General features: G+C 38.7%; 2 protein-coding genes and 1 long non-coding RNA gene across 4 annotated transcripts in view; 1 reads left to right on the top strand and 2 right to left on the bottom strand.

Moving 5' to 3' along the window:
* The window catches only part of LOC106531645 (uncharacterized), an 11,266-nt gene extending 7,039 nt beyond the window's left edge, over window positions 1–4,227 (top strand). The window contains exon 2 of the long non-coding RNA XR_001311974.1: window positions 864–4,227. This is a non-coding gene — a long non-coding RNA (uncharacterized LOC106531645). The remainder of the gene's footprint in view (window positions 1–863) is intronic.
* Window positions 3,843–19,761, bottom strand: ccar1 (cell division cycle and apoptosis regulator 1). Of its 2 annotated transcripts, none has more exons than XM_014024343.1 (26): window positions 19,743–19,761; window positions 17,858–18,018; window positions 17,537–17,712; window positions 17,349–17,453; window positions 17,128–17,160; window positions 16,757–16,947; window positions 16,549–16,675; window positions 16,088–16,207; window positions 15,586–15,778; window positions 14,837–14,981; window positions 14,597–14,752; window positions 14,261–14,486; window positions 14,041–14,154; window positions 13,530–13,696; window positions 12,489–12,699; window positions 11,276–11,359; window positions 10,930–11,118; window positions 8,430–8,621; window positions 8,121–8,348; window positions 7,938–8,046; window positions 7,700–7,782; window positions 7,473–7,613; window positions 5,647–5,767; window positions 5,376–5,558; window positions 4,921–5,138; window positions 3,843–4,836 (listed from the first exon to the last, which is right to left on the bottom strand). In XM_014024343.1, the coding sequence occupies exons 2-26, from the start codon at window positions 17,967–17,969 to the stop codon at window positions 4,756–4,758; spliced, it is 3,705 nt and encodes a 1,234-aa protein (XP_013879797.1). In that variant the 5' UTR covers window positions 17,970–18,018; window positions 19,743–19,761; the 3' UTR covers window positions 3,843–4,755. The 2 variants fall into 2 exon arrangements, with proteins under 2 accessions (XP_013879797.1, XP_013879868.1); XM_014024414.1 differs by having other exon boundaries at window positions 4,933–5,138.
* A 238-nt stretch (window positions 19,762–19,999) lies between these two features.
* zgc:110319 (NFU1 iron-sulfur cluster scaffold homolog, mitochondrial) lies at window positions 20,000–23,485 on the bottom strand. Its single transcript, XM_014026676.1, has 8 exons — window positions 23,404–23,485; window positions 22,829–22,929; window positions 22,587–22,713; window positions 21,538–21,604; window positions 21,329–21,440; window positions 21,182–21,245; window positions 20,831–21,005; window positions 20,000–20,632 (listed from the first exon to the last, which is right to left on the bottom strand). The coding sequence occupies exons 1-8, from the start codon at window positions 23,466–23,468 to the stop codon at window positions 20,564–20,566; spliced, it is 780 nt and encodes a 259-aa protein (XP_013882130.1). The 5' UTR covers window positions 23,469–23,485; the 3' UTR covers window positions 20,000–20,563.
* Between the last annotated feature and the right edge of the window lie 115 nt (window positions 23,486–23,600).

Genomic DNA, 23,600 nt, shown 5'->3' with positions numbered 1-23,600 from the left:
GACCCTCAGTCGACGTATCCATCCAGGAAGAATTTAGTCCACAGCTCAAGGCCATGTAGGAGAGAGTCAAATTCTGTAATTAGTTATTTGGGAACAGAAGAGAATGTTTTGTGCCAGGCAGACAATAACAATTTTCCATCTGGTTTAATGTCTGTTCCATCTCGCCAGCAAAGTCCAGGAACCACAGCCGGTCCGCGACCCTCAGCAGAACCGCTTGCAGACTGAGTCCAGCTATCTCAAGGCAAAAGTCTGAGTGCTGATAGTACGGCAATCCTTCATATTGGTCAGCCAGCCAGGAAATGAACAGCTACCGACGCTGTTTTGTAGAAACACCCAGAGACCACCAAGCCAATCTGTAGAATCCAGTGATCAGAATCCAAATATATATCCAGAACAGAGGTCCCACCTTTGACATGTCCTCCCACGGAAGAAAAAAACTTTGTTCCCAAAATTTATTAACAGACCAGCTAACCAAATCCATAAAAATAAAAATATCCTTAATTTCTGGTTTCGGATGAAAACGTAGAGAAGGCTCTGAGCAGCAAAGCAGAGAAGGTAAGGAAGGGCAGGAGAGAAGGGAAAAGCGTCTTACTCCTCCGAGAGCGAAAATAAATAAACAAATAAATAAATAAAGTACATCCAGTCATTGCATTCTGAAAGTTTCATTAAAATCTCTCCAGTGGTTCATGAGATATTTCGCTAACAGACAGACTTTATCATTGAATGAGCAGGGCTGAGTGAAAATATTCCTTGTTTTCCCAAACACACACCCACTTTGTGGCTTTGAAGGTGTTTTAAACCTTGTTGCGTACATCTCTTCATAACCTGTCAGTTTTTAATGGAAATATTTTTATTTTTTACAGGTTGCAGGTTCCGACTAGCATTCCCCCCTGCGTGATTCTCTGACGGATAGATCCCCTCCCGAGGGCAGCATTTAGAGAATATCTGCTTTTCCACCTAAGGTTTTTTCAGGTCTTGAAGTTGTTGTGATGATGGAGGGGCGGAGGGCAGGAAACGCCCTGGAGATGCACTGTAAAAAAACCCAACTTAAAACACACAACTGTGGGACTTTTTCACACTGTAACCCAGTATTCCCTGAGAAAGGGTTTATGCAGGGAGCAGGGATCGTTTCCTCAACAACTACACCACTTTACCGTGCCGCTCCCCAAGGAAGTGGAGCTCCTTGGGCTTCAGCTTGAAGAAGGGGGCCCCCTCTCTCTTTCTGCAGGGGGCCCGAGCAGGTTGCTCAATGGAGCCTCTCATGTATCGATTACCTGAAATATCATTCAGCGTGTAAGAGGGCGGTCGACGTGTTTGTTTGACTTTGGTGGTCACCGAGATTCCTGCGAAAGGAGCGAGAAGAACTTGATTTATCTCGGAGAATGTGTGACGGAAGCCGGAGGATTTGTCGCCCGTTTAGCCTATTTTTCTCCCGACTTATCAGACAGGAAGTTCAATTCTTCTCCTCACAATGCTGCAGGACAAGGAGCAAGCAGTCTTTTTATAAAGTTAATGAGGTGAAAGAAAGATTCAGATGGTGTTTTTGTGGATCACGTTGAACAATTTTTGCACAAAAGCTTAAGATGCATGATTTAGTTTAAAAAAATACATCAGTTAAGCTCATTTTCACACTAGACAACCTATGCCAACTTATGAACATTTTAAAGATATCTACATTTAGGATGGAATTGAAAAAAATCAACAGGAAGCTTCTTTTCAGCGTGTGCATAATGTAATTCCAACAAATTGATCAAATATATAACTTTTATTAGCATTTTAGACATAAAAATGTTTCATAAGTTGGCATAAGTTGTCTAGTGTGACAGGGCCTTAACCACCCCTTGTTCACAGAGTTTTATCTTTTACCAGGACGCAGAGTTGCTTTAAAAAGCATCAGAATTCATTTTTAACTGCCATTATTTTCCTTTTAAATACTTCTTGTTGAGTGTTGTGTCTGTTAGATATGTAGTAGCTTTTATTGTACTTACTGTACTTATTGTTGATGAATGTTTTTTTTTCCCCTGCTGGCTGTAACACAAATTGCCCTGTGGGGATATTAAATATACCTTGAGCATTTTGCAACCAATTCGTTTAATTGGCACCAGATCAGTAAAAGAACTGGGTTTGAAGTTAGCCTTAAAGAGAGACTTATGTAAAGATTGGAAGAGATTCATCAGTTTGCAATTTCCAAAATAATGTTCCTCCAAGGAAAATTGGTAAAACTTTGAAAATTCAATTTCCATGATCTGGGGAAACCTCAGTGCTCAAAGGCCTGCCTCTCTGATGGTATGGGGGTGCAAATTGCCTCTAACATGGGGTGACATGCACAGAAAGGGCTGAGGGTGTTATTATTATTATAGTAAATTGTAATGGTGACATCAGTCATCAGCTGCACCCTTTGACTTTCGAGGCCTGATTAACATGAAAAGCGAGGATCAGTGGAACGGCCATAAATAAAAGTCTCCTTTTACCAAACCCATGAAAGCCGTGATCCTGCGCCGATGCAGTGGGGAGTTAAAGAGTGTGGGTGGGGAAGTGGCCACAAAAGCTTTCTGTTGCAGCCTGGGAGTGGGGTTACCTGCCCTGTCCTTTCCTGTGGGCTCTAATTTCACACGTCACATGTGCATGCATAACCGTGCAAAGGCTTCAAGCTTCACTCACACGATCACACAGGGCCGCTGCAGTCAGGTACAAGGGCTGAGGGGGGAGCAGGGGTCCACTGGGGACAGACGAGGTTTGTTTTGCCCAAATACAGAGCATGAACTCCAAAATAAAAGCATTTGTATGACTAAAGAGCTGGATAACAGACTGTTTTTATTCACTAGAAATATTTTTCTTCTATCTTGAGCTTAACTGCATTTTTGTAATGAATTGTTAAACATCAGAACGGTGGGATTTAACAAAAACAAATGTCCCAAAGAATGCTTTACGAAATGTTTTACAGTGTCCTAATGCCCAACAGCTGGGAACTGACATCTGGAATTCAGTTTGAATGACATGTTAATCGAAAACCTTTTCAAGGTAGGGTGGAGCATGCGAACAAAGTTATTTGTCTATAAGACAGAAAATAAATCACATCGGAGTAAAGAAAAGCTTCAAAAGGTAAATGATCTGCAAGAAGCCGAAGGGCAGAAACCCCTGTTCAAGTCTCAAACAGGAAGGATACAATTTCTGAAAAACGGTGTTAAGTTAAATGACCTCCAGTAACCTTTTTTTTAAATCATCTGTCACTGAGAGCAACAAGACTTTTGTTCATTTGTCTGTTGTGTTAGCAAAATATCTCCTGAACCAGCAGGTGGATTATAATTTGGTATGTTATAGATGCGAGTCCACCCCAGCACAGACATCTGAGCACCGACTGATGCGCAAAATCAGCTTTCAGAATTTTACAATTGATTTCTACAGGCAACTCTACACATTTGCAAGCAAAATATCATTACAAATAAGATAGACATATTTTGTTCCAAATTATTATAAAAATGTCCTTAATACACTACAATCCATCATGTTTAAGTGCCTTTCAATGCTTGAAATCCATAAATGAATGCTAAAAAATTTAGGACTTATATGAATTTCAAGAATTTGGTTTTAAATAAAAAGTACAAAAACCAAAAGGTAGCTTAAGATTTTTGCACTATGCTTTAAAACTTAAAAGGTTTTCAGAAATAGTCAAAATATTGAAGCTAAGCATTTAAACCCATGAACTCTGCTGCCACTTGCTGGTGAGACGATGCCAAACCACTCTTTTTCTCCAATGATGATGGAGTGATTAAAAAAGAGAAATGCTAAAACTTTCGTCAGTACCAGAGTCACAACGGGACAAATGAAAAAGCACGCAATTGTAGTGTTAAAAGGACTAATTTACTCTTGCACAGGACATCAACAGAGTACATTTTTCTCATAGAAAAATAAAAGCGCCTGCTTTAGTCAAATGGAACTGCACCTGTTTTTATTTTGTTTTTCTATGCAGGAACAGCCAAAACCAACATACACAGTCCAGGGATGGATCCGACATCACTCCTTCAGCTGAGAACACATTCATCGAGTTATTTTAGTTTGTCTCGTTTTCTTTTTAGAAAACCTGCTCATTGTGGTAAAAATATGCAACACTGTAGCTGATGTTGCAGTCAGTCCACGGATACGGTCAAGAGGTGCGGGAGGACAGGGGAGAGGTCCAAAGGAAGCAGGAACCATGCACATCAATGTATAAAAAAAAAAAAAAAAAAACTACAAACTAGGAATTTATGAAACTGTGGCAAAAAGATTAAAACGATTATTTTGTTTTAAAGAATTCAATCCAAACTTCATGAATCATCTCTAAACACTCTTCCATCCAAAATTAGTTTCTTTAAATATAGTTTCTTCTGAATTCTCTTGAACATAAATAGCACTGTTATTGCTCATTAGAAAAACTAAATCAACTCAAGTACCACGCACACTGGCATGTCAATCTACAAAGTGGCACTTCATTGGCCAGTACAAAGCTAAAGCAACAGGACAAAAAATAAAACGTTAGCAACTGAATTTAATTTAATTTGAAAATAGGTGCTTCAACCTTCTGCCATGGTTAAAATCTGTCAGTAAGAAAAGTAAACAGAACAAAAAACAACTTCACAAAAGAAAAACTACGTTTATGAATTAATTATATACATACTTGAGACACAGACGGTTCAGATAAACCAATCCTAGAACATGTTCGGTAAATATTTACACTTAAAGAGCAGGGTTGCAGATCATCTTCATTTCTTTGTAAAGTTATTCATTGGCGCCGTTCGTCTGAGATGTTCCCGTTTGATCGTTGGTGGCTTCAACACCAGATTCTTCTACTTCCTGATCCTGAAAAAGACAGACAAGGTGAGCTCGTTTCTCACCTCAGAGGAAACAAACGGGTACTTTTCGCTACTTGGAGACGCTCGGCACCTCGTTTGGCACCTCGTTCAGCACTTCCATCAGCCCTTTGACGGTGGACATCAGCGAGGTGGCCGACTTGTTCATCAGGTCGTAATAGATCGTCTTCTGCTCCTGCACAGTGCTGAGAGTCTCTTCGGTTTGACTGAGGGTGCTTTTCACCTCCTCCAGCTCCGTGGTCAGGGTTTTGTTTGCTTGCTCCAACTCGGCTATCACCTTCGCACTTTCCTCTGGAAGGAGACACGTAAGATCAGTGATTAAAACTAACAAGACTAGAGGGAAAGTGATCAAGTTACATATAAAAAAAAAACAATCATAGCAGCCAGAACAACTCTGTGCTGCAGGAGGAATTTTACACGTTAAACTCCACTTTATACACTGTGTAGCAGCAGGAAGTGATGCATCAAGGCTACATGGAAAAACCTCATTTACAGAACATAAAACATAAAACATAATCCAGATTATACCCTTTTTGACATCCTGTGTCATAAGCCTCTGCTCTATCTCCTCTCTTTCTCGCTCACTCCTCTCCAGTTTCTGCATCATGCTGCCGATATCAACCATAGCGCCGTTGTACACGATCAGATTACTGGACTCACTGGCCTCAGTCTGAGCACAAGCTTTAAGAGCAGGAATCAGCCCTCGGTTACCTGACAGAAAAAATGTAAAACAGTTTTCAGTGGAGGCCTTACACATGACACATATTCATCTTTAAGAAAATCAGACATGTCAGCTCACCTGTGAGGTTTTCTATCTGGGCTTCATTAAAGGCAGGAGTGGGTTCATCTTTCCCCCTGTCTGTCAGTTTTCTGTAGTAACACGTCTCTCGGACTAATGGTTTGTTCAAAAGCTTCTTTACCTGAAAACGGAAATTGACACGCCACTTAAAGCTGGCTGGATATGGTCACACTAAGTCTTGGTTTACACTTCAATACGACGTGGAACAGCAGATCGGTGATTACGTTATTTCAGTCTTTTTTCTGACAGTATAGTATAGCATAGCTGAGCATTTAAACAACAGTGATAGAAGGATACAGTTGTTTCACTCGACGGTGTATCAGTGTTGTGTTGGTTGAGGAGTCCAAGGAGGAAAAACTCGTTCTTGGTAATGGCAGAGATAGAAATAAGGCGTTGATGTTGGTTGTACGTTCACATGCTCAAGACGATCGGACCAGCTGCTCATCAAATCTGTGCATATTGCTAATATAACAAACGGCTTCTGGGAATTAATCCTATTCAGCAAAATCAAAGACATGCTGCTCCATAGCACTGCCTTGTTCTGCACTAACAAACACGTCCACTAGGGCTGGGTTAAAAAAAAGAAAAAAAATCTATTTAATCGATCTGGATCGATTTTCATTTAAATTTGGGAAAATCGATTCATTAAGTCATGAGATCGATTTTTCCCCATGGATGTTGTGTGCGATGAAGCTGCGCATTTCCATGTTGTGTGTCACTCCTGGCTTGCAGTCGGTTTACAGCCGGTTGATGGTCAGTGCAAAGAAACAAAGGACTCACTAACATTACAGCTGATTCTCAGCAGAACTTAAAGATAACAGAGGCATGACTTTTGTTTGCAAAGATTTGCGCTCGAACGCGGTAGCGGGACACGAAGCTTCGAGCGGCTCGGACCAAAACTACGGTGTGTAAACATCTGACTGAAACTGTCCTTCTGTATAAATGTGTGAAAGATGACAGTCTAAAAAAATCGTTTAGTTTTGTTACCAATATTATTTTTAAATTTAAGAAACATCTTAATGTAATTCACAGTGATGGAATGTTTTAGTTGAAGTTCTTTTTTCCCCTTTCTTTCTTATTTTATTGAACAGAAGGGAACAGAAACATTACAAATATACAGTTTTCATACACTCTAAAGTGTGGGCAGAAGTATACACTTATATTATCCCACCTCTTCTCCTGTAACCTTATTCCATCACTTCTTAGTGATCAAGAAAATTATTCTTAGTTTCTTAAAAATCTAACGTATCCAACAACACTTTCTCTGCCAATTTATTTTTAGTTTAAACCCTTTGAAACTTAGACAGTTTTGTTTCAAGACTAAACTTAATCTTTAAAATCTTACCAATGCACCAAGTTAGAATTATCGAAACGTTTCACTAAAGAAGTTAGTCAAGTTAGAATTAGTTTCTACTATTTGCAGAATTAGTTCCTTTGAGAACGTCTTCCATTTCAAAGTAAATGTGTTACTGCATGATATCCTTAACTAATTTAAAAATACATCAAACTGAATGGTGACTCGAATCTTTTTGGGAAATCTGAATCGATCCCCAGCCCTACCTCCCAATAAGTTCTGACCAATCACACGCTGAGAGCTGCAAGGTCTACAGGACAGTGCGCTGACTGGGGGCAGTGCACACGACAGCTGTCACTTATGCAATTTTTGTCACTCAACAGCATGAGGAAGATGTGCGACTTAAAGTATAAACCAGCCTTTAAAGAAAAGTGAAAATACTGATAGACCTAAAGAATATGTGCTGAAGAGAAGCAGAATCATAAAATCAAGATTTGTGTGTGTGTGTGTGTGTGTGTGTGCATGTGTTCACCTGGGAACGGGAAAGATGCAGTCCCAGTGTGTACATGATGATCTCCAGGTCCCTCTCCTGTAAATACCCACAGTGGCACTGGTCAAAGTAGACGAACGCCATGAGCAGTTCTCTGTTGTGCGTCACCATCTGCTTTTTCTCCTTATGGATCAAAAACAAACATTTTTTAAATCCACAACAATCCCACTGATGCCTCTATAATAATCCTACAGTAAAAACAAGCAAACCTTGTCTTTAGAGGATCTTTCTTTTGACGACCTGTGGTCATCTCGGCGGTCTTTTCGGTCTCTGTCGTTGGAGTCGTCGTCATCTTCAGGAAAATAAAAACGCATGGATAAGAATTCTTTTTAAAAAAATTCCTAAAATTGAAGTAAAATTATGTCTAATACAAGTTCAATAAGGAATATGAATTCTCACTATCCACAATAAAAAAGGGGTGTATTTAAAAAAAAAACAAGCACGCACCACCATCATCCTCATCATCATCTGCATCTTCAGCTTCCATGGGGTCATATTCCTCTGCGTTGGTTGTACTGCTCTCGTCTTCGTTCTCCTCATCGTCTCGAGAATCCTCCTTTTTTAAATCAAAACATGTTAAACTCCCAACCTTGCAGTGAACAAATGCTAATAAAAAAATGCAGGGTTTACCTTCCTCTTCTCATCTTCATCCTCTTTGGTCTTCTTTGTTGCTGGCTCCTCGCCTTCTTCCTCTTTGTCTTTTACTTCGCGTTTTTCAGATTCTTTCTTTTCTGACTCCTTTTTCACCTTTTTTTCTTTCTTCTCATCCTTCGCAGGCAGAGCAGCGAGGGCTTTATATATTCGGTAGCCAAAGTCCCTCTGGAGCATCTCATTAAAGAGTTCAGCAAACAGGGACACCTGTACACAAACAGGACCGTATACCTCAACACGAATTAAAAAAACTAAAGTAAAACAAACACCAAGAGAACGATGTCGCACCTCAAACGAGTGCTCCTTGTTGTCTTCCATTCTGTAGTCCAGCAGCACGCTCAGCGACATGACGCTGCAGTCAAATTTACCATTCTTGGCAGCCCAGTTGGGGTGAACGAGGATGGTGGACTCTTCGGGGAGAATGTAGCGTCTTTCTCTCCGCTGCCGTTCGATCTCCTCCATCCTTTTCCTTTCGTCCTCCTAAAAGAGGCAGACACACCAGATGAAGCCCTTCATGTCAAAAAAGCTAAAACTTGAATTTCTTTGTGAAACTTCGGGTCAATAACGGCAAAGTTAGCTTGTGAATTCTCGAGCTATGGAGGAAGACGACGAGGATCTTGATGAAAACGATGAAGATGAGTAAATTCGCAGAGAAGTAGAAGCAAAGAGGTAAAATATGGTTAGCATGAATGCTAATATTAAAGTGTGATGGAAACAGAAACTAAGCTGATGGTAAAACACAATTAACATTTGCAGGTTTGTAAACACAAGTCCCAGCACAATAAAAGCAAGCAATAAAAAATAACAAGAAAAACTCAAATACAGACAAAAACCATACTACATGAACACAAGAGGAAAGATCGGTGCAGATTCATCATCAACAAGATGGCAGCATAACTTAGTTATTCAAGTCATCTGTTGAAGGTTCCTGTATAAAAATCACAATGTCAGTTTCTTCCAATATTGTGCAACCCTGTTCTGAATACAAAAAAATCCCTTTACATCTGGTAAATATATCTTGTTGTTTTACCTAATACATCCCAGGGAATGAAAAACAAAAGCTACAGCTACAATTTTTGCTCTCTGGCAGGTGGACTAAAAGCAGATTCCAGGAAACACAGTTGGAAGTGATTTCTTTTCTATTGAGTGGTCAATAAATGTTCTCGCTGCTGTTTAGAAATACAACAAGTCACTCTAATTACCTATAAAAAAGTAGTTAGGAATCGCTGTACAATAAGGCACACCATCCTGCATGTTTTAGATGTTTCCCTGCTTCAACACAGCTGTTTTCAATTGGTAACTAATTAACAGGCTTTTGTTGAGCTGCAATCATCTGAATCAAGTGTGTTAAAGCTGGGAAATTCCTAAAACATGCATGACGGTGTGCCTTCAGGACCAGGGTTGAAAAACACTTTAGTAAACAGCAACACGAGTTCTGACGTAACATCTTGTGAGAAAACAGACTAATAACCTGAGGTTAATAGGTTAAAAAACCCTTAGCGGTTGTTGTTCTACATGTGGGACAAAAGGGTGCGGTTCCTTCCATTAAACATTTCCAGACACTACCAGGGGCTTTTATTTTGAAAACCAGGATGTCAAACAACTTCCTCTGGTTCTTACATTTAGCTTGACACCATTTTTAACCAAGTGGGCTGGTCTATGGCTTCAATACAGCCATTTACAGGCTAACCCCACGTGTCCCACAGGTCAGACAGTGGATTTGATTGGCTGCAGGATCGACAAATCAAATCGGATTTTTGTTGTGACTCCACAGACATGTAGCCAATCAAATTCCAGAGAGGTCGATATGTTAATGTCAAGGATTTGATGGTTTTAGGTTTGAAAAAAATAGGTCTTTCTGGATTTTTCTGACATTTATTTCCAGTTGGCCCCCTAGTGGCGAAAACAAAACAAAACAAGTAAAACACGTTTGGTGTTTTTTTTTTTAACCTTTTGAAACAAGGAAATATGTATAATAAAGACTCTTAAGTGCTTCAAATGAAAAAAAAAATAGTGATTTTGGTGATGAGAAAATGTCTTACAAAGTGGGGACTGTTGTTCCAGCTCGGCGGCTATCTTGGATAACGGATACATATTTTGGACACATTATTCTTCAAAGAGTAAGTGATAACCCTTTTTTATCATGCTGCTAGTGGTTTATAAGCTGCATGGGTGTTGATGCTTTGACAAAAGACTGGATTTATGCTGATTTTGTTGTGTTTTGGCTGTTTGATGGGGTTGTCCTTGCCGCAGGAGGCCAGCTGTGATGATGCTGATTATTGATAATTTTATGTATTTTAATCAGAGAGTAATATGGATGGTAGAATATGATTGTTTTACATACGAGACATCTATCCAAATATAAGTGAACGTGATGCTTTATTTGTCTACAATATTAATTTTTAATGCTATTGTTACCAATTTAAAGTGGTAACAGTTGGGAATTTATACTTCACGCTCATATACATTTTGGCTTCCTAACCCTATTTTCTCATTGTGCAGCAACATGTGAAATTTATAACAATAATTTAGATGAGAATTTTTTTTTATTGTAGTGTAGTTTAAGTTTAATAACTAAACAGTTTACAACAATTATGACTGTTGAAGCTAAAAATTCAGATTGTTATCTTTCCAATGAGACCAAGCTTTTGAAATTACTCATTAGGGTTCATGAACAGTACTTAATTTAATTTGGGTGTGTTTTTCAAAAATACTTTGAAGGAATTTCAGGGCCAACTGTTAAAGGGTTAATGCTAAGGCCACAAACAATTAGAGAATAATTCAGTACCTCTCGGTCATCTTCGCTCCGTACCGGCTCTTCTTCCTCTATAACTTTGCTCTCTGGTATTTCTGGTTCCTTAGACTCCTCCACCTGCTCCTCTACCTTCAGCTGCTTGGTGAGGCGAGCAATGAGCTGGGATTTTAGGCCTTTGGAGCTCAGAGCGCGACAGTCGAGCTCTTTACGCAGGTCATTTACCTAAAACAGGAGAACTTACAATTAATTGAACATCTAACAGAATTTATCATAACATTTTCTAAAATAATACACGTTATATCAAACTACATAACTGTTGTCATTGTCTGTTCTTATACCCCCATCAGTAAAATGTTTTTTTTTTTGTTCTGAACGCTACCTTCATTGATTTCGGATCGAGTTTAGCCCAGTGAGTGGGAGTGCTAACATCTTTTGACTCATCTTCATCTTTCTCCTCTTCCTCCTTGAAAGAAAATCATTAAGATAGAGAGAGGCAGAGGGAGAGAAGAGGTGAGGATAGCAGTCAGCACACGACATATTGCTTTAGTAAGCTTTAAAGCTGAACCGTGCGAGATGCAAGGTCTCATCTGTCTTTCATTGTCTTGTCTTAGTGAGCTCGACTGTGTTTAAGTCCACTGCTACTGAAGCGTACACAGGGAAGCTCTCTAGCTCTTATATAAAAAAAAAACTAATGAAACAGAAATGCCTCCCAGCAGCCAATCAATCAATCTGTGGAACACAAAAAAGGTAAAAATCAATAACAGGTGTGTGGGTACATCAGGTGAACTGAGGCTGGCCTCCAAATGGAGTGAGGATAGGGTAGCCCTACAGTGCTCTACGACTGGGGTATTTCCATTTTTATACACCTACATCAGATAGAAGCCATCTGTCCAACCAACTGCCCTGGAAAAACCAAATTCTACATATAGTCCAAATGAAAGTGTAGAATTCAACAATAAGAACAGACAAGAAGAAGAACTTGGGGGAGGTTCTCTTTCCGTTGTCAGGAAACATTAAAATGTGAAAAAAAAAATCATAAAAATATACATTTCTACAACAAACATGTGAACACAACTGACTGCACAGATTCCAGCACATTTACCAGCGTTAAAAAATTACCACTGGTTCATGTTTGAGATTCAGTTTGTGTTAGCGCACAATTGAAAAGGACAATAAGCAGAAGCAGCTTGAAATGAACGCTTATCGAAAGAAATGCAAGGATTAAAGCGAATCAGCACCCAATCAAGTGACGTTTAAGAAACTGGAATCTGTTTTATCAATTGTGACTGGGGCCTACACAACACAACCTACGTTTCCCTGCTTCCCCTGTATGTGTCTGCTGGATGTGAGGGAAGGTGGAGGTGCTGATGAAGGAGCAGTGGGGAGGGGGGGGGGGATGGAGGAGTAAACAGAAGAAGTCTAGGTGCCGTTTGGAGGAACAGTAATATGCCTGTGTTCGCATTTGTGTGCATGAAAGGTGAGGTGTGCTTTGTGTCTGCTGTGTATCTGGGAGTTTGTTTTTTTATTCTTTTTTTTCCTGTGCCTTCCTGTGAGAAGCGGAAATGAGAAGAGAGGGATTAGCGGTTCAGTGCCTGTTCTCCATCCGCCTCCTTTCGCTCGGCCGACAGCTTCTCAGACAGCTGCTCCCGGAGTCGCCGTGACAGCACCTCCCACTCTGAGCGGGTAGGAAGACAATGCCAAACATCCGGAAGAAACAAAACCACTGTCTCCACATGAGCAGGGACTGTCCGCCCCTTGTGTGTCTCCTCTGGCCGGTGATAGCGAATCTCTGCAAAACGATACCTGTCGCAAAGGAAGAGGGTGCATTGGAAAGAAACATTGTGGTCAGGGCACAGTTTATAAGGCAGGCCCTTTCTAGGGCGAGCCTTCTACAGCTACTCAGTCCTGTCAGGTCACTGAATGACTGCAGACATCTTTACATTGACCCTGCTATCGTACAACACACAGCGTAAACAAATGGACCCAGTCAGCAGCTCTTCATCTGTTGTCATGGGTTATGGCAGCCATTTTGCAAATGGTGACAGACAACAACAAAAAAACAAAAACAAAAAATAAATAAATAAATAAAATCACACCCCAGATACCCTCCCAGTTATTGTTTCAGCCAATTTTCAAATGAACATTCTGCATTTAACCGAAGACACACTTAATGCACGACGTTAGAGTTGTGCAAAGAGACACAGAATAAACAGGACATTAAAAGCCAGTTAAATATATAAGATATTTAACAGAAAGAGTAGGGGAAAAAAATTAAAGAAAAATGTAATGTCTTCTGATCCAGGCTACTGCTTCCAGCCACCAAGTCCATGCGTTTGTTTTAATTATCACAGCAAAAGGCATGTGTATGAGTAAAGTATCACAGAAAGAGCCAAGACAACTACAAACAACACTCCCCCCCACAAAAAAAAAAAAAAAAACATTGCACAACACAAATAAAAACCAAACTGCAAATTAACCACAGCGTAATCATTAATACAGAAAGATACTAAAATCTAATTGAAAACGACAACCAGAGACTTAGCATAAATACAGTATAAATAATTTGAGATTGTATTGATTAAAACAGTATAAACAAAAATGTAAGAAATATTGAAAAGAGTAATAGTGCTTACCATTGTGTGCACAGACTAAGGTCAATGCCTGTGAGTGCCTTGCAACAGCGTATGGCTGTCTTAATAAGGACCGACGGATCCTTCTCTGGGTCCTCTCCATCCAGAGAGGGAGACCAGTGACCACCAATGGCCATGGCCTCGTCTTTACCTCTCATGCCCACCAAAAACTGAAGGGGGAAACAAAAAAAACGGAACCAAAGGACAGCCAGAGAGCACAGGTTAGATGAAAATGGGGGAATGACAATATAGGTAGAGGTTTGAAAAGTGGAGATGAGGGGGCAGAGACAAAACAAAAACAAAGCAAAAACAAAACAAACAAAAGGCAGTAGGAAGAACAAATAGTCATACCTCTGAAGGTCCACAAGCAGACGAGAAAACACTACCAGTGTTATTTACACAACATCAGTTAGGATATTTCCACATTGTGAGTTCTCAGCAATGGAATAGGATTATTACATCACTGTCGGCCTCGCTTATCTATAAAAAAATGTTTAAAAAGGGTTTTACGTACCTTAATAAGTCTAGCAGGATGCTGGAAAGACTCTCTGACTTCTTGGGGGTCTTCTGCCAGAGCACACGACTTATGATAGAGCTCCTCTAAACTGGGGTTAGCTAGCAGCATCACCTAAAACAGAAAAGATCGATTCAGGACCTCTTCATTTTCTTTCATCTGTCGCCACATCCTCCATCTGTTTTACTTACTCTAACAGATTGGAACAAACTTATCGTACCTTAGCGCTGTAGGTGTGATTGACATCAGGCGGATCCAGCACAGCTGTGTTTTTGACAAGAGGATCCACTTCCTTATGCAAAATGTGGAAGTTACAGGCATTACTGATCTGGAAGGGCCTTGTAAGAGGGAAGGCATCCACCCAGGTAAAGACTGCGTTATAAAAGTCACTTGGAATGTAGAGACTCTGATAGCGTGTTCTCAGCTCTATCAGGTCGCAACTTGGGCTGGAAAATGAAAACAGACATTTATTAAAATCAGCGAAACGCTCTTCATACATTTGTTGAATGTAAAGTTGTTCACTTTTTATTACAAAAGGATAAAACCATGTATTTACCTATCTAAGCTGAACTTGGAAAACTGGATGGTGTAGCGAGGAACCGCCCTGCGAGGCCGTCTGGGAGAGCGCTCACGTCGTGGTGACCGGTCTCTTGAGCGTTTGCGGGTGGGGGAGCGCTCTCTCGATCGCCTTCGTTCACGGTCTCTGTCTCTGCTAAAGAGTCACGAGAACACACTCGATTGATCCTTGGCCGATGTGAGCACGTTTATGAATTCAAACCTAGTCGTGCCGGCCTACCTGCGTTCGTCTTTAACCCTGAGGAGAAGCTCAGGGCCACGGTCAGTTCGAGTGGGGAAACGAGGCGGAGGCTCGAGTCGTCGAACAGGCGGCGGCTGTGGCATGATTCTTACTGGAGCCTGAAGCAGACCACCAGGAAAAACATCTGGATCGGGGGACAATTAGGGAAACTGTTATAGAGAAAGAATATTTTGTGAAAAAAATTGTCAGAACTACGGCAATAATACTGTTATAGTTTGACTGATTTCAGGTTTTAATTGTTTGTACTTCAATTACAATAGTTTATATGCTAATTATAATTAATGATCTATATTAATCCAGGGAATAAGATTATGGATTGGTCTGGAAGATGAGGTTAAAAATGCCAGATCTTTAAAGAGAATGATAAAATCTAGTATTCTGAAGAAATATGGAGCAGCATAAGTGAATCCATGCAAATTGTTGTGTGAGTTGGTGTTTTAGGTTTAGCTTTGTTTTTTGTGTGTTTTCAGTTGCTTATATTTTTGTTGTAATTTACTTTCATTTTGAACATATTCTGGGGATAAAAAAGGGCAGATATTATAAAATTTATTCTTCTTCTGCTGCCTTTCATTTCATTTGATTTTATTTTGATTGTAGCCTATGGTTTTTGTTCTTTTTTTGTGTATATAATTGTTACAGATGAAATGAATACATTTCTAAATAAATAAATATTTATATTTAAATGTTGTATGTTGCACAATGGCAGAAATGTTAAGCCATGACTTTACCTTTGGGTGGAGGCTGTGGAAGCAGAGGCTGAGGGGGGTTTTGGAGGAGGGGGGTCAGAGAGGCAGCAGAAAGCTGAGCCTGCAGCAGAGAGGGTGGGGGAGCCTGGGGCGGAAAGCTCAAGGTGGTTGGGGGAGGTAGCGACTGCAGCATGGCAGGGGTTGGCTTTATCATGTTAGGAGCCTGGGGCTGGCTCTGGAAGAAAGAATAAAAAAATTAAAAATATCTAACATTTATATATATAATATCTAACAGCACAAAAAATGAAACCACCTTAATTAAAAACACTAGACATTTAGTTTTAGAGATATGAACAAATTCAATGTGAAAAAAGTGTACTTATTCACAACAAAAGTTTAAGAATAAATTTTTAAAAAATGGAATTGTGACCTCACTATAAATACAGCATATAAATAAAAAAACAGAGACTATAATGTGTAATGTATTAAAAAAGTCTATAATGTGTAATGTATAAAAATGAGTTTTTTAGGACTAAAGGATTACATTTTGTCTGTTGTCTGCAGAAGAGTGCATGTCTGTGTAGCGCAGCTGCATCCCTGGCTCGTTGTAAAGGCTGCTGAGCTGTGGGGACGCTTGAGGTAAAGGCGGAGGCTGCTGCTGATGCTGGGAAGGATTAAAAAAACACAACAGCCAAAAGACAGAAAGGTGGAAGGGACAAGATGAGAGGAGAAAAAGTGACATTCACTTTTTGTGCAACATTGTGGTTTTATAAAAACAAAATCCACTCAAGTAGCTGTTAAACAGAAATGAACTGTAAAAGAATTCTCTATCAAATCTGAAAACACTGATTTGTTTGTATGTTGGTATGAAACCCAAGCAGTTTGAATAAAAAAGTGCATTTTTGATTAGCTTAAAAAAAAAGGCCACTGACTTGAGCAGAAATGACCGATCTGCTTTCTAAAAAATAAAATGCATTTAGTTGTGTAACTTCTGGATGTTCTCACCGACTGATTTGCAAGCTGAGGTAAAGTCTGGATGCGCTGGGCGTTCCACTTGAAGGGCATATTTGGGTTGTACACAGCTTCCACTAGGACCCTGTCACCGACCTGTGGAGTTTTTCCTTTCACAGCACTGTGAACAGTGTAAAAAAATTTAATAAAAAAAAAACGTATAAAATTACATCTGAGATACAGTATCTGACTTCACATTCACCTGAGCTGAAAGAAGACGTCTTCATCCACAAAACCAAATGTATCGTGCAGCTTATTGACAACACCAGTGAAGACTCGTTGCTTCTGTGGCTGCTGTTGGTGGCTTGAACGAGATGTTGGATAGGATACAGTAATCTGGGCTGTTTGCTGGGGGTTGGACAAGCTCAGGCTGGTGGGCAATGCGACGGGGGGCTGAAGGACAGGTCAAAATTAATAATTTTTTAAAAATGTAAAACAAAAACTACCAACATTCAGACAAATGTAAAATATACATTTTAGTAGCTAACTTGACTTATTGAATAAACACAGGAAAAAAAACTTAACAAGTACAATTCCTGAACATAAAGAACTGATATGAGTTTAAGTCTTTACCTGAGAGATGAGAGCCTGCTGAGGCTGAGGAAGCTGCGCAGTTAGAAGAAAGAAAAATGCTAAATGTGATCATTTTATTCATGTGAACCAATGCTTTGTCAGTTTTAAATGGCTTATAAACATAACAAAAATCTGAAGCCACATGGAGTCTACACTGTGTAAACATATTTTATAGTTTAGTAGCTACATTCAAAGTGTGACACAAAGTGCTTTTTGTCCACCTGATGAGGTACATTGTACAGTTGCTGTTGAGGGGGTTGCTGGGGAGGTTGCTGTTGCTGCTGCTGCTGCTGCTGATACTGCTGGAGCGCTGTATTTATCTGAGACTTAAGACGTTAAAGAACAAATGAACAGCTGATTTAAGTGTCACAGTGACAAGATGAACTAAGACCCTTTAACACGGACTAACCTGCTGTAGTGCTGCTGCTGCAGCTGCTGCAGCTTGCTGCTGCAAAGCAGCAGTTTGCTGAGACAGCTGATAATTTGCTGCAGATTGGTTGCTGAGAGACGCAGCAGCCAAAGCTGACTGCTGAGAGTAAACAGATGGAGATGCTCCTAAAAGAGACGGTTGCTGCACCCCAAGAGCTGCAACGGTAAAAGAAAATAGAAATACTTTTGTGATGGGCATGTTACTGTAAAGGAGCTTGTGAGCTTTATTTCCTTCTAATGATTAAAACTGTATTTTAAAATATAATTTAGTCCAGAAGATCATCTGCTTTGCTTTACTCACAGTGCAGACTGTTGAGGTCAAGAGACTGTCCTGAGTGGCCTGGTTGAGACACAGCTGTGGCAGCAAACTGAGTCGCCCACGGCGGGTTTTTCTGTCCCCCAAACTGGGCCATGGCTCATTCAGGATAAAGGCAGTCCTTACTCACCAGGCAAATGCTCCTGCTAGAAATACAAAACATATTAAATCAAAACTAATGTGCACAGCTCTGTGCATCCAAAGTGCAGATATATAAAACGGTGAAGTCTAAAACAATAAAGATGGTGTTCTCACAATTATTAAACGTATAATAAATACATTATTCAGTTTGAAGACATTTTTCTTAGTTTTAGTTTAAACAATACAAAACAGAAGGTTTTTATTTTTTTTATTTTTTATTTTTTATAGCTGTCACTGTGAAGTTAACCCCAACATTTTGTCTGTAGAGGAAGCTGTCAGAGTTACCTTGGAAACTGTTGTACACATGTGCTTTGTCTGTAAACAACAAGACTGCTTACGCAAAACAGCCACCAATCAAAATAACAATGAGTTAGTCATGTTATCTCATTGATGTGGACACGTTTTGAGTTCTGACATCAGCAGAGCACAGTGTTGTGCGGAGTTGGTAAAATGTGGTTTTTTAAAAGCTGTTTAGAGCATGACAAACCTGTTTCAGGACCAGTAACAAAAGAAAGTACTTATGTAGAAACAAAGTGTATGTATTAAACTGCATGTTCAGAAGCATTGGTATTTCATATCTGAACAAATAAGTTGAGTAAGTCATTAATAAAATAATTATGAATCACCTAATCAAAATTATTTAATTTAAACAGCATAAACCTTGTCATTTGGTGGCAAACACAACAGAACATTATGTAATTTATGAAAATACTATTTTCTAAACATTTCTTATGAATGTTTTACACACAATCAAGCTTTAAAAGGTAAAAAAAAAAGTCTATTTACACTTCGTAAGTCTGTGGAGGGTGCTGCTGTAACAAATCGAGTTTATGATTAAAGTAAGATGCAAATTGGCTAATTTATTTGGAGTTTGTTTTAATTCAATGAAAGTTTGTGTTCCCTTTCATCAATTATAAAACATACTTCACTTTTCAAAGGAATCGCAGTCCAGACTTTAAATATATTCACTTATGTTTGCCAGAACAAATCCTGTCATATCTGTTTATTTTGTTCCCTCATGTGAGTAACATTAATCAAAGCTGATTATTTACAACAATAAAAAGTGTTGTGTGTGTGGTGTTTTTCTTTAGTTGTTTGCTAGATCACAACATATACAACATATTATGCGTAAAATAAAAAACAAAGACATAGCATATGACAAATAGTAACGACATATTTATACTCTGCAATGTTTGCCCTTTTTTATCAGACGGTTTTCAATGATAAGCAGCTGCTGAAACAGCGGCAACCGCGACGGTCAACCATGCTAACAGATTAGCCACTCACTGACAGATGGCTAACGCAAGCGGCTAACCAGCAATACATTTTTACATTGGAGCAACAAGCTAAATGTTTTACTGCTGTGGTATACAACAGCTGATTCTTTTATTTTTGTGCTAAAGTGTGACTTTATTGTCATAGTTAACACGCCATATGTAGCTCCAAACGTGTTAACCTGCAGCATTACTCCTATAAAGCAGCTTATACAGACGGCTAACTGTTAGCATTTCTAGCATTGTTGCCAGAGATTAGCCTCGTGCTCATTTGATATCTAGACCAAGGCCGTTTATGGGGACTTAAATGTGAATGACCCACGGCACCAAATTAAAATAAGCTCGACATCGATAGCGTCATCTCCTTTGCACATTATAATCAAAGCGTTCCAGATTTGCAATTAACTTTCACAAACGTAGCAATGTTAAATAAGAAAATTGTCAACACCGCTCACCGTTGTGCCCCAGTCGAGTCTAGATGAGAAATGCGCATGCGCAAGGCAGAAAAATCAGATCAACTCGAGTTGAACCCTTAAAATTAATAAATTCACGTATAATGGCATCACGTCACGTGCTGCTTTGTTCTTTCGACCCTTCAGGAATATATATTCAATAAATAAATGAGAAAAAATAGGGACACTCTGCACAAAATGTTATCGTTTTTTATATAAGCAGAAAAAGAGACAAGAAAAGTACTAAAATAACAAAAAGGTTTTGTCAATCAGTGATGTTTATTTTAGTACAGTAAATCTAAAGAGCAGAGCACAAAGCATTTATTATAAATACAACAAATATCTCTTTAGATGGGACATTGCAAGTTTATTTTTGCAATTTGGGTACTTTTAACCTCATTTTTCATTTTATTTTAGTATCAGATAATGCATTCACATGTCAAAACTTAGATTTTGTTACAACTGTCAGCTCAAAGTTTTGAAAGAACCTAAACATTGCTGTAAACATTCACAAAATCGCCATCTTAAGAAAACATTCTTTCTGACTAACATTATAAGAAATAAACACATCCTAACATTTCCTACCACAGAATAAAACTGTAGTTTAGAGAAAAAAATGAAAACAATTATTACATTTTTTCAAGCACAGTATATACTTTTTCTTTAGGAACAAAACATGCAGCATGTACATTTAAATTACAACTGGACAATTAAGAATATGAAATTACTTTTTCCACTCCCTTTCAGTACAGCATTATGATCACCTGCAGGAACCGATATGTATTATTACCACAAGGTCCATGAGTTTGTTGAGTGAGACTGACTTATTCATGTAACTTCTTTTCCACTTCAGCAAAAACCATTGAACTAATTTCATCCACTTCATCTTCCACCTAAACAAACAGACATAGGAATAATTAAGTAAAAGTCAGTAATGCTGTTATTATTAAGCTGTTCAGCCTTGGTATGTCAAAAGTTAAAATTTGTCTTGCAACTAGTAATTGCAGATATTTTCATTTAAAATGTATAGGAATTTGGAAAAACAATTATCTTTTATTAAAAGTAAAAAACAACAGAGGTGCAAAAATCACCTGCTCCACTTTGTCCACTTCAGGGATATAAAACTGCATCATGTTCTGAATGCCGTTTTTGAGAGTCACCGTGGAGCTGGGACATCCTGTGCAAGACCCAACCAGCTTCAACTTGACTGTACCGTTCTCGAAACCTTTAAAGATGACATCGCCTCCGTCCTCCTGTACTGTAGGTCTTTGTGAGTTAAATAAATGATATCAGTTAGTACAGAACAGAGCGGCACAAAGAACAGATTAACAGACTTATCTCTATGTTACTATCTGTAACGCCATTCACCATCTTGTAAGTTCGGAGCAAAAAGTGATCAGAAGGAGAATCATCAATGTGGCTTTAAATTTACATTTCTGTACCTGATTCTAGTGTCCAGAAGCTCCTTTATCATCGATACAATCTCGTCATCATCTTCAGAAACACCTGAAAGAGAAAAGTGCACAATATGGTAATTTTTTCCCCAATTCTCAGTTTTAGAATTGGATCAATCTACGCTGGTTACTCACTACTTTCATTGTGCACTGCTCCTGTCGTTATCGGGTCACCGCTCTCAAAGAACTTAGCGATAGCATCTCGAGCTTCACGCGTGATGCCTGTCCACTCCACGTCCTCGTCTGTCTGACAAGAGGACAAACATTTTATCTGTTATTGTTTCTTTCAAGTTTTTAAAAGGAACAAAACCAAAGAAAGTTGGATGATTACATTAGGTGCTTACTTTAGTAACTGTGATAAAGTCTGGGCCAAAAAACACACTTTTCACCCCCTCAATTGCAAACAGGTCCCTGAAAGAAACACATTGTCGTATAACAGATTAAAAAACATGCTACAATAAATTGAAAGAGTTTTAACTTTATTTATAGAATTACAACGTAATGTGAAAAAAATCCTATACATTCATGCTGCTTGTTCCAGGAGTCAAAAAGTCAAACTGTGTCTATATGTAAACACGTGTGTGACACTATCTCATAACACAGTTATGAAAATGTGTAGTTCTGACAGTTATGCAGACGTTGCTTTGATTTTCACAAATCAAGGCAGGAAGTTTTAGAGCAGCAACAGACTGATAAGGACACAAACACTTTCCTCTGAGACACAACAGTGCATTTTAATGTTTGGAAACAAAAGTGCTGTTTTAATGTTCCAAACATTATTGTAATCTGAAGCCAAATGAAATTTGTATTCTGTTTTATATTTAGTAAGAGGACTGAATTTATGAATAAAGACTTGTATTTTGTATATGCATCCACACAGACAATTTATTATCAAGTCAATTCAAAACACTTAAAATGCTTCTTTTAAAACTGGTAAAACAAACAAAGTAATGTCAACAAATTTTAGAGATGCAGGCCAAGTTTTGGTACATTATGAAAGTGAAATTTACTAATTTTATATCACAAACAGTAGTTTCAGCGGATGATTTGAACAACTAGTTGGTGCACTGAAAAAGCAGCCAATGTCTAAAAAAAATCTGTCCGATACATTGGAAGCAAAATTTAAAGAAATGGACTCAGTACTGCATATTTGTTTATATTTCTATTTGCAATGACCTGCTAAAATGGAAGCTGAAATTACTTTTGTACTTAAATGCATATCACACTAAAAAAGAAAAAAAGGAAAAAGAAAACAGGATTTTATTTGCATCTTCTGGTCTGATCTTTGTACTATAATAACTGTTAAATCTATATACCATAATACTGTACATTCTAAGACAGCAATTCTGACCTTAAGTGCAACAAAATAAAGCAGTAAAATTAGAGATGAAACCTGGCTAAAGATGAACATCCAGCTGAGCTCGGTGAAGGAAAGTCAAGTGTACCACTTCCTAGTACAGCTTTACCAGGAAGAAACTTCAAACTTCTTGGGTTTGGGGTGTCTTCTGTCTGGATGGATGCTGAAAGACATCACAAAACCAGCTACTGGGAAAACTGCACAATTATTTATTATTATTTTTTGTACAGCATGTTATATACATGAGTGAAATAAAAAGTTTAAAAAAGGTTTCTAACTTGTAATATTTGTGGCTCCTGCCCCCGGCTGAGACTGGACTCCTCTAAAGGTCTGGATTTTGGACAAGTTGTATGAACTTCTGAGATTATCTGGGAACCACCTTCGAACATTAAAAACAAATTTTAGTGCCTTTATGTCATATATTTGATCACTGAAATCATTTTATATTTAACTGTTTTAGTATCAGCGTTCCAATCCAAGCACAACAAATCGCTCATAAAGTTTGAGTAATTAGTCTGAGTATGAATTCACAAATGTTAGCTGACTTGAATGGCGGATAAGCATAACAAAAAAAACTTGTGGCTTTTGTGTGGACAAAAGCCAAATTGAATCATCTATATGTCATAGTGGATTCTATACATATATTTAAACACGTATCTAGATTAAGTGGGTTATAATTTGAGTTCTAAATAGACTATTTTTTCGACAGGTTCACAACAAGTCAAGTTAATATGTTAGTGTCCTGCTCTCGCAAAGAAATTTCGTTTTACGTGTTTTAAAAGTATTCCAGCGCATTACATCGGGTTTATCAAAGCTGAAACAAACTATGTTAGACAAATTAAACAAGTCAAACCTAAAGTGAGAGGTATTTTGAACCCGTAACAACTGCAGAATTCCCCATCTCATGTGCGCCGCCATTTTCTTTGTTTTGAACGTCCAGGGCCCCGCTGTGGTCAAAGTCACGAAGAATCTCGTAGAATCACGTAATTTCTCGCCGTAGTGTTTTTGCACATTTTCCACTTCAATTCCAATCAAAAAGCTAAATAAATA

The sequence above is a fragment of the Austrofundulus limnaeus genome, unplaced genomic scaffold, assembly GCF_001266775.1.
Source record: "Austrofundulus limnaeus strain Quisiro unplaced genomic scaffold, Austrofundulus_limnaeus-1.0 Scaffold0, whole genome shotgun sequence".
NCBI lineage: Eukaryota > Metazoa > Chordata > Actinopteri > Cyprinodontiformes > Rivulidae > Austrofundulus > Austrofundulus limnaeus.
This window is presented reverse-complemented; position numbering and strand designations above follow the sequence as displayed.

Coding starts and splice junctions, on each gene's coding strand:
- ccar1 (XM_014024343.1), bottom strand. CDS start 17,969: ATGGCCCAGTTTGGGGGACAGAAAAACCCGCCGTGGGCGACTCAGTTT. Junction 17,713..17,857: donor TGACCTCAACAGTCTGCACT/GTGAGTAAAGCA, acceptor TTACCGTTGCAG/CTCTTGGGGTGCAGCAACCG. Junction 13,697..14,040: donor ATCCTGCTAGACTTATTAAG/GTACGTAAAACC, acceptor TTCCCCCTTCAG/TTTTTGGTGGGCATGAGAGG.
- zgc:110319 (XM_014026676.1), bottom strand. CDS start 23,468: ATGGCGGCGCACATGAGATGGGGAATTCTGCAGTTGTTACGGGTTCAA. Junction 22,930..23,403: donor CAAAATACCTCTCACTTTAG/GTTTGACTTGTT, acceptor TAATGTTCGAAG/GTGGTTCCCAGATAATCTCA. Junction 21,605..22,586: donor GGATGTTCATCTTTAGCCAG/GTTTCATCTCTA, acceptor TGTTTCTTTCAG/GGACCTGTTTGCAATTGAGG.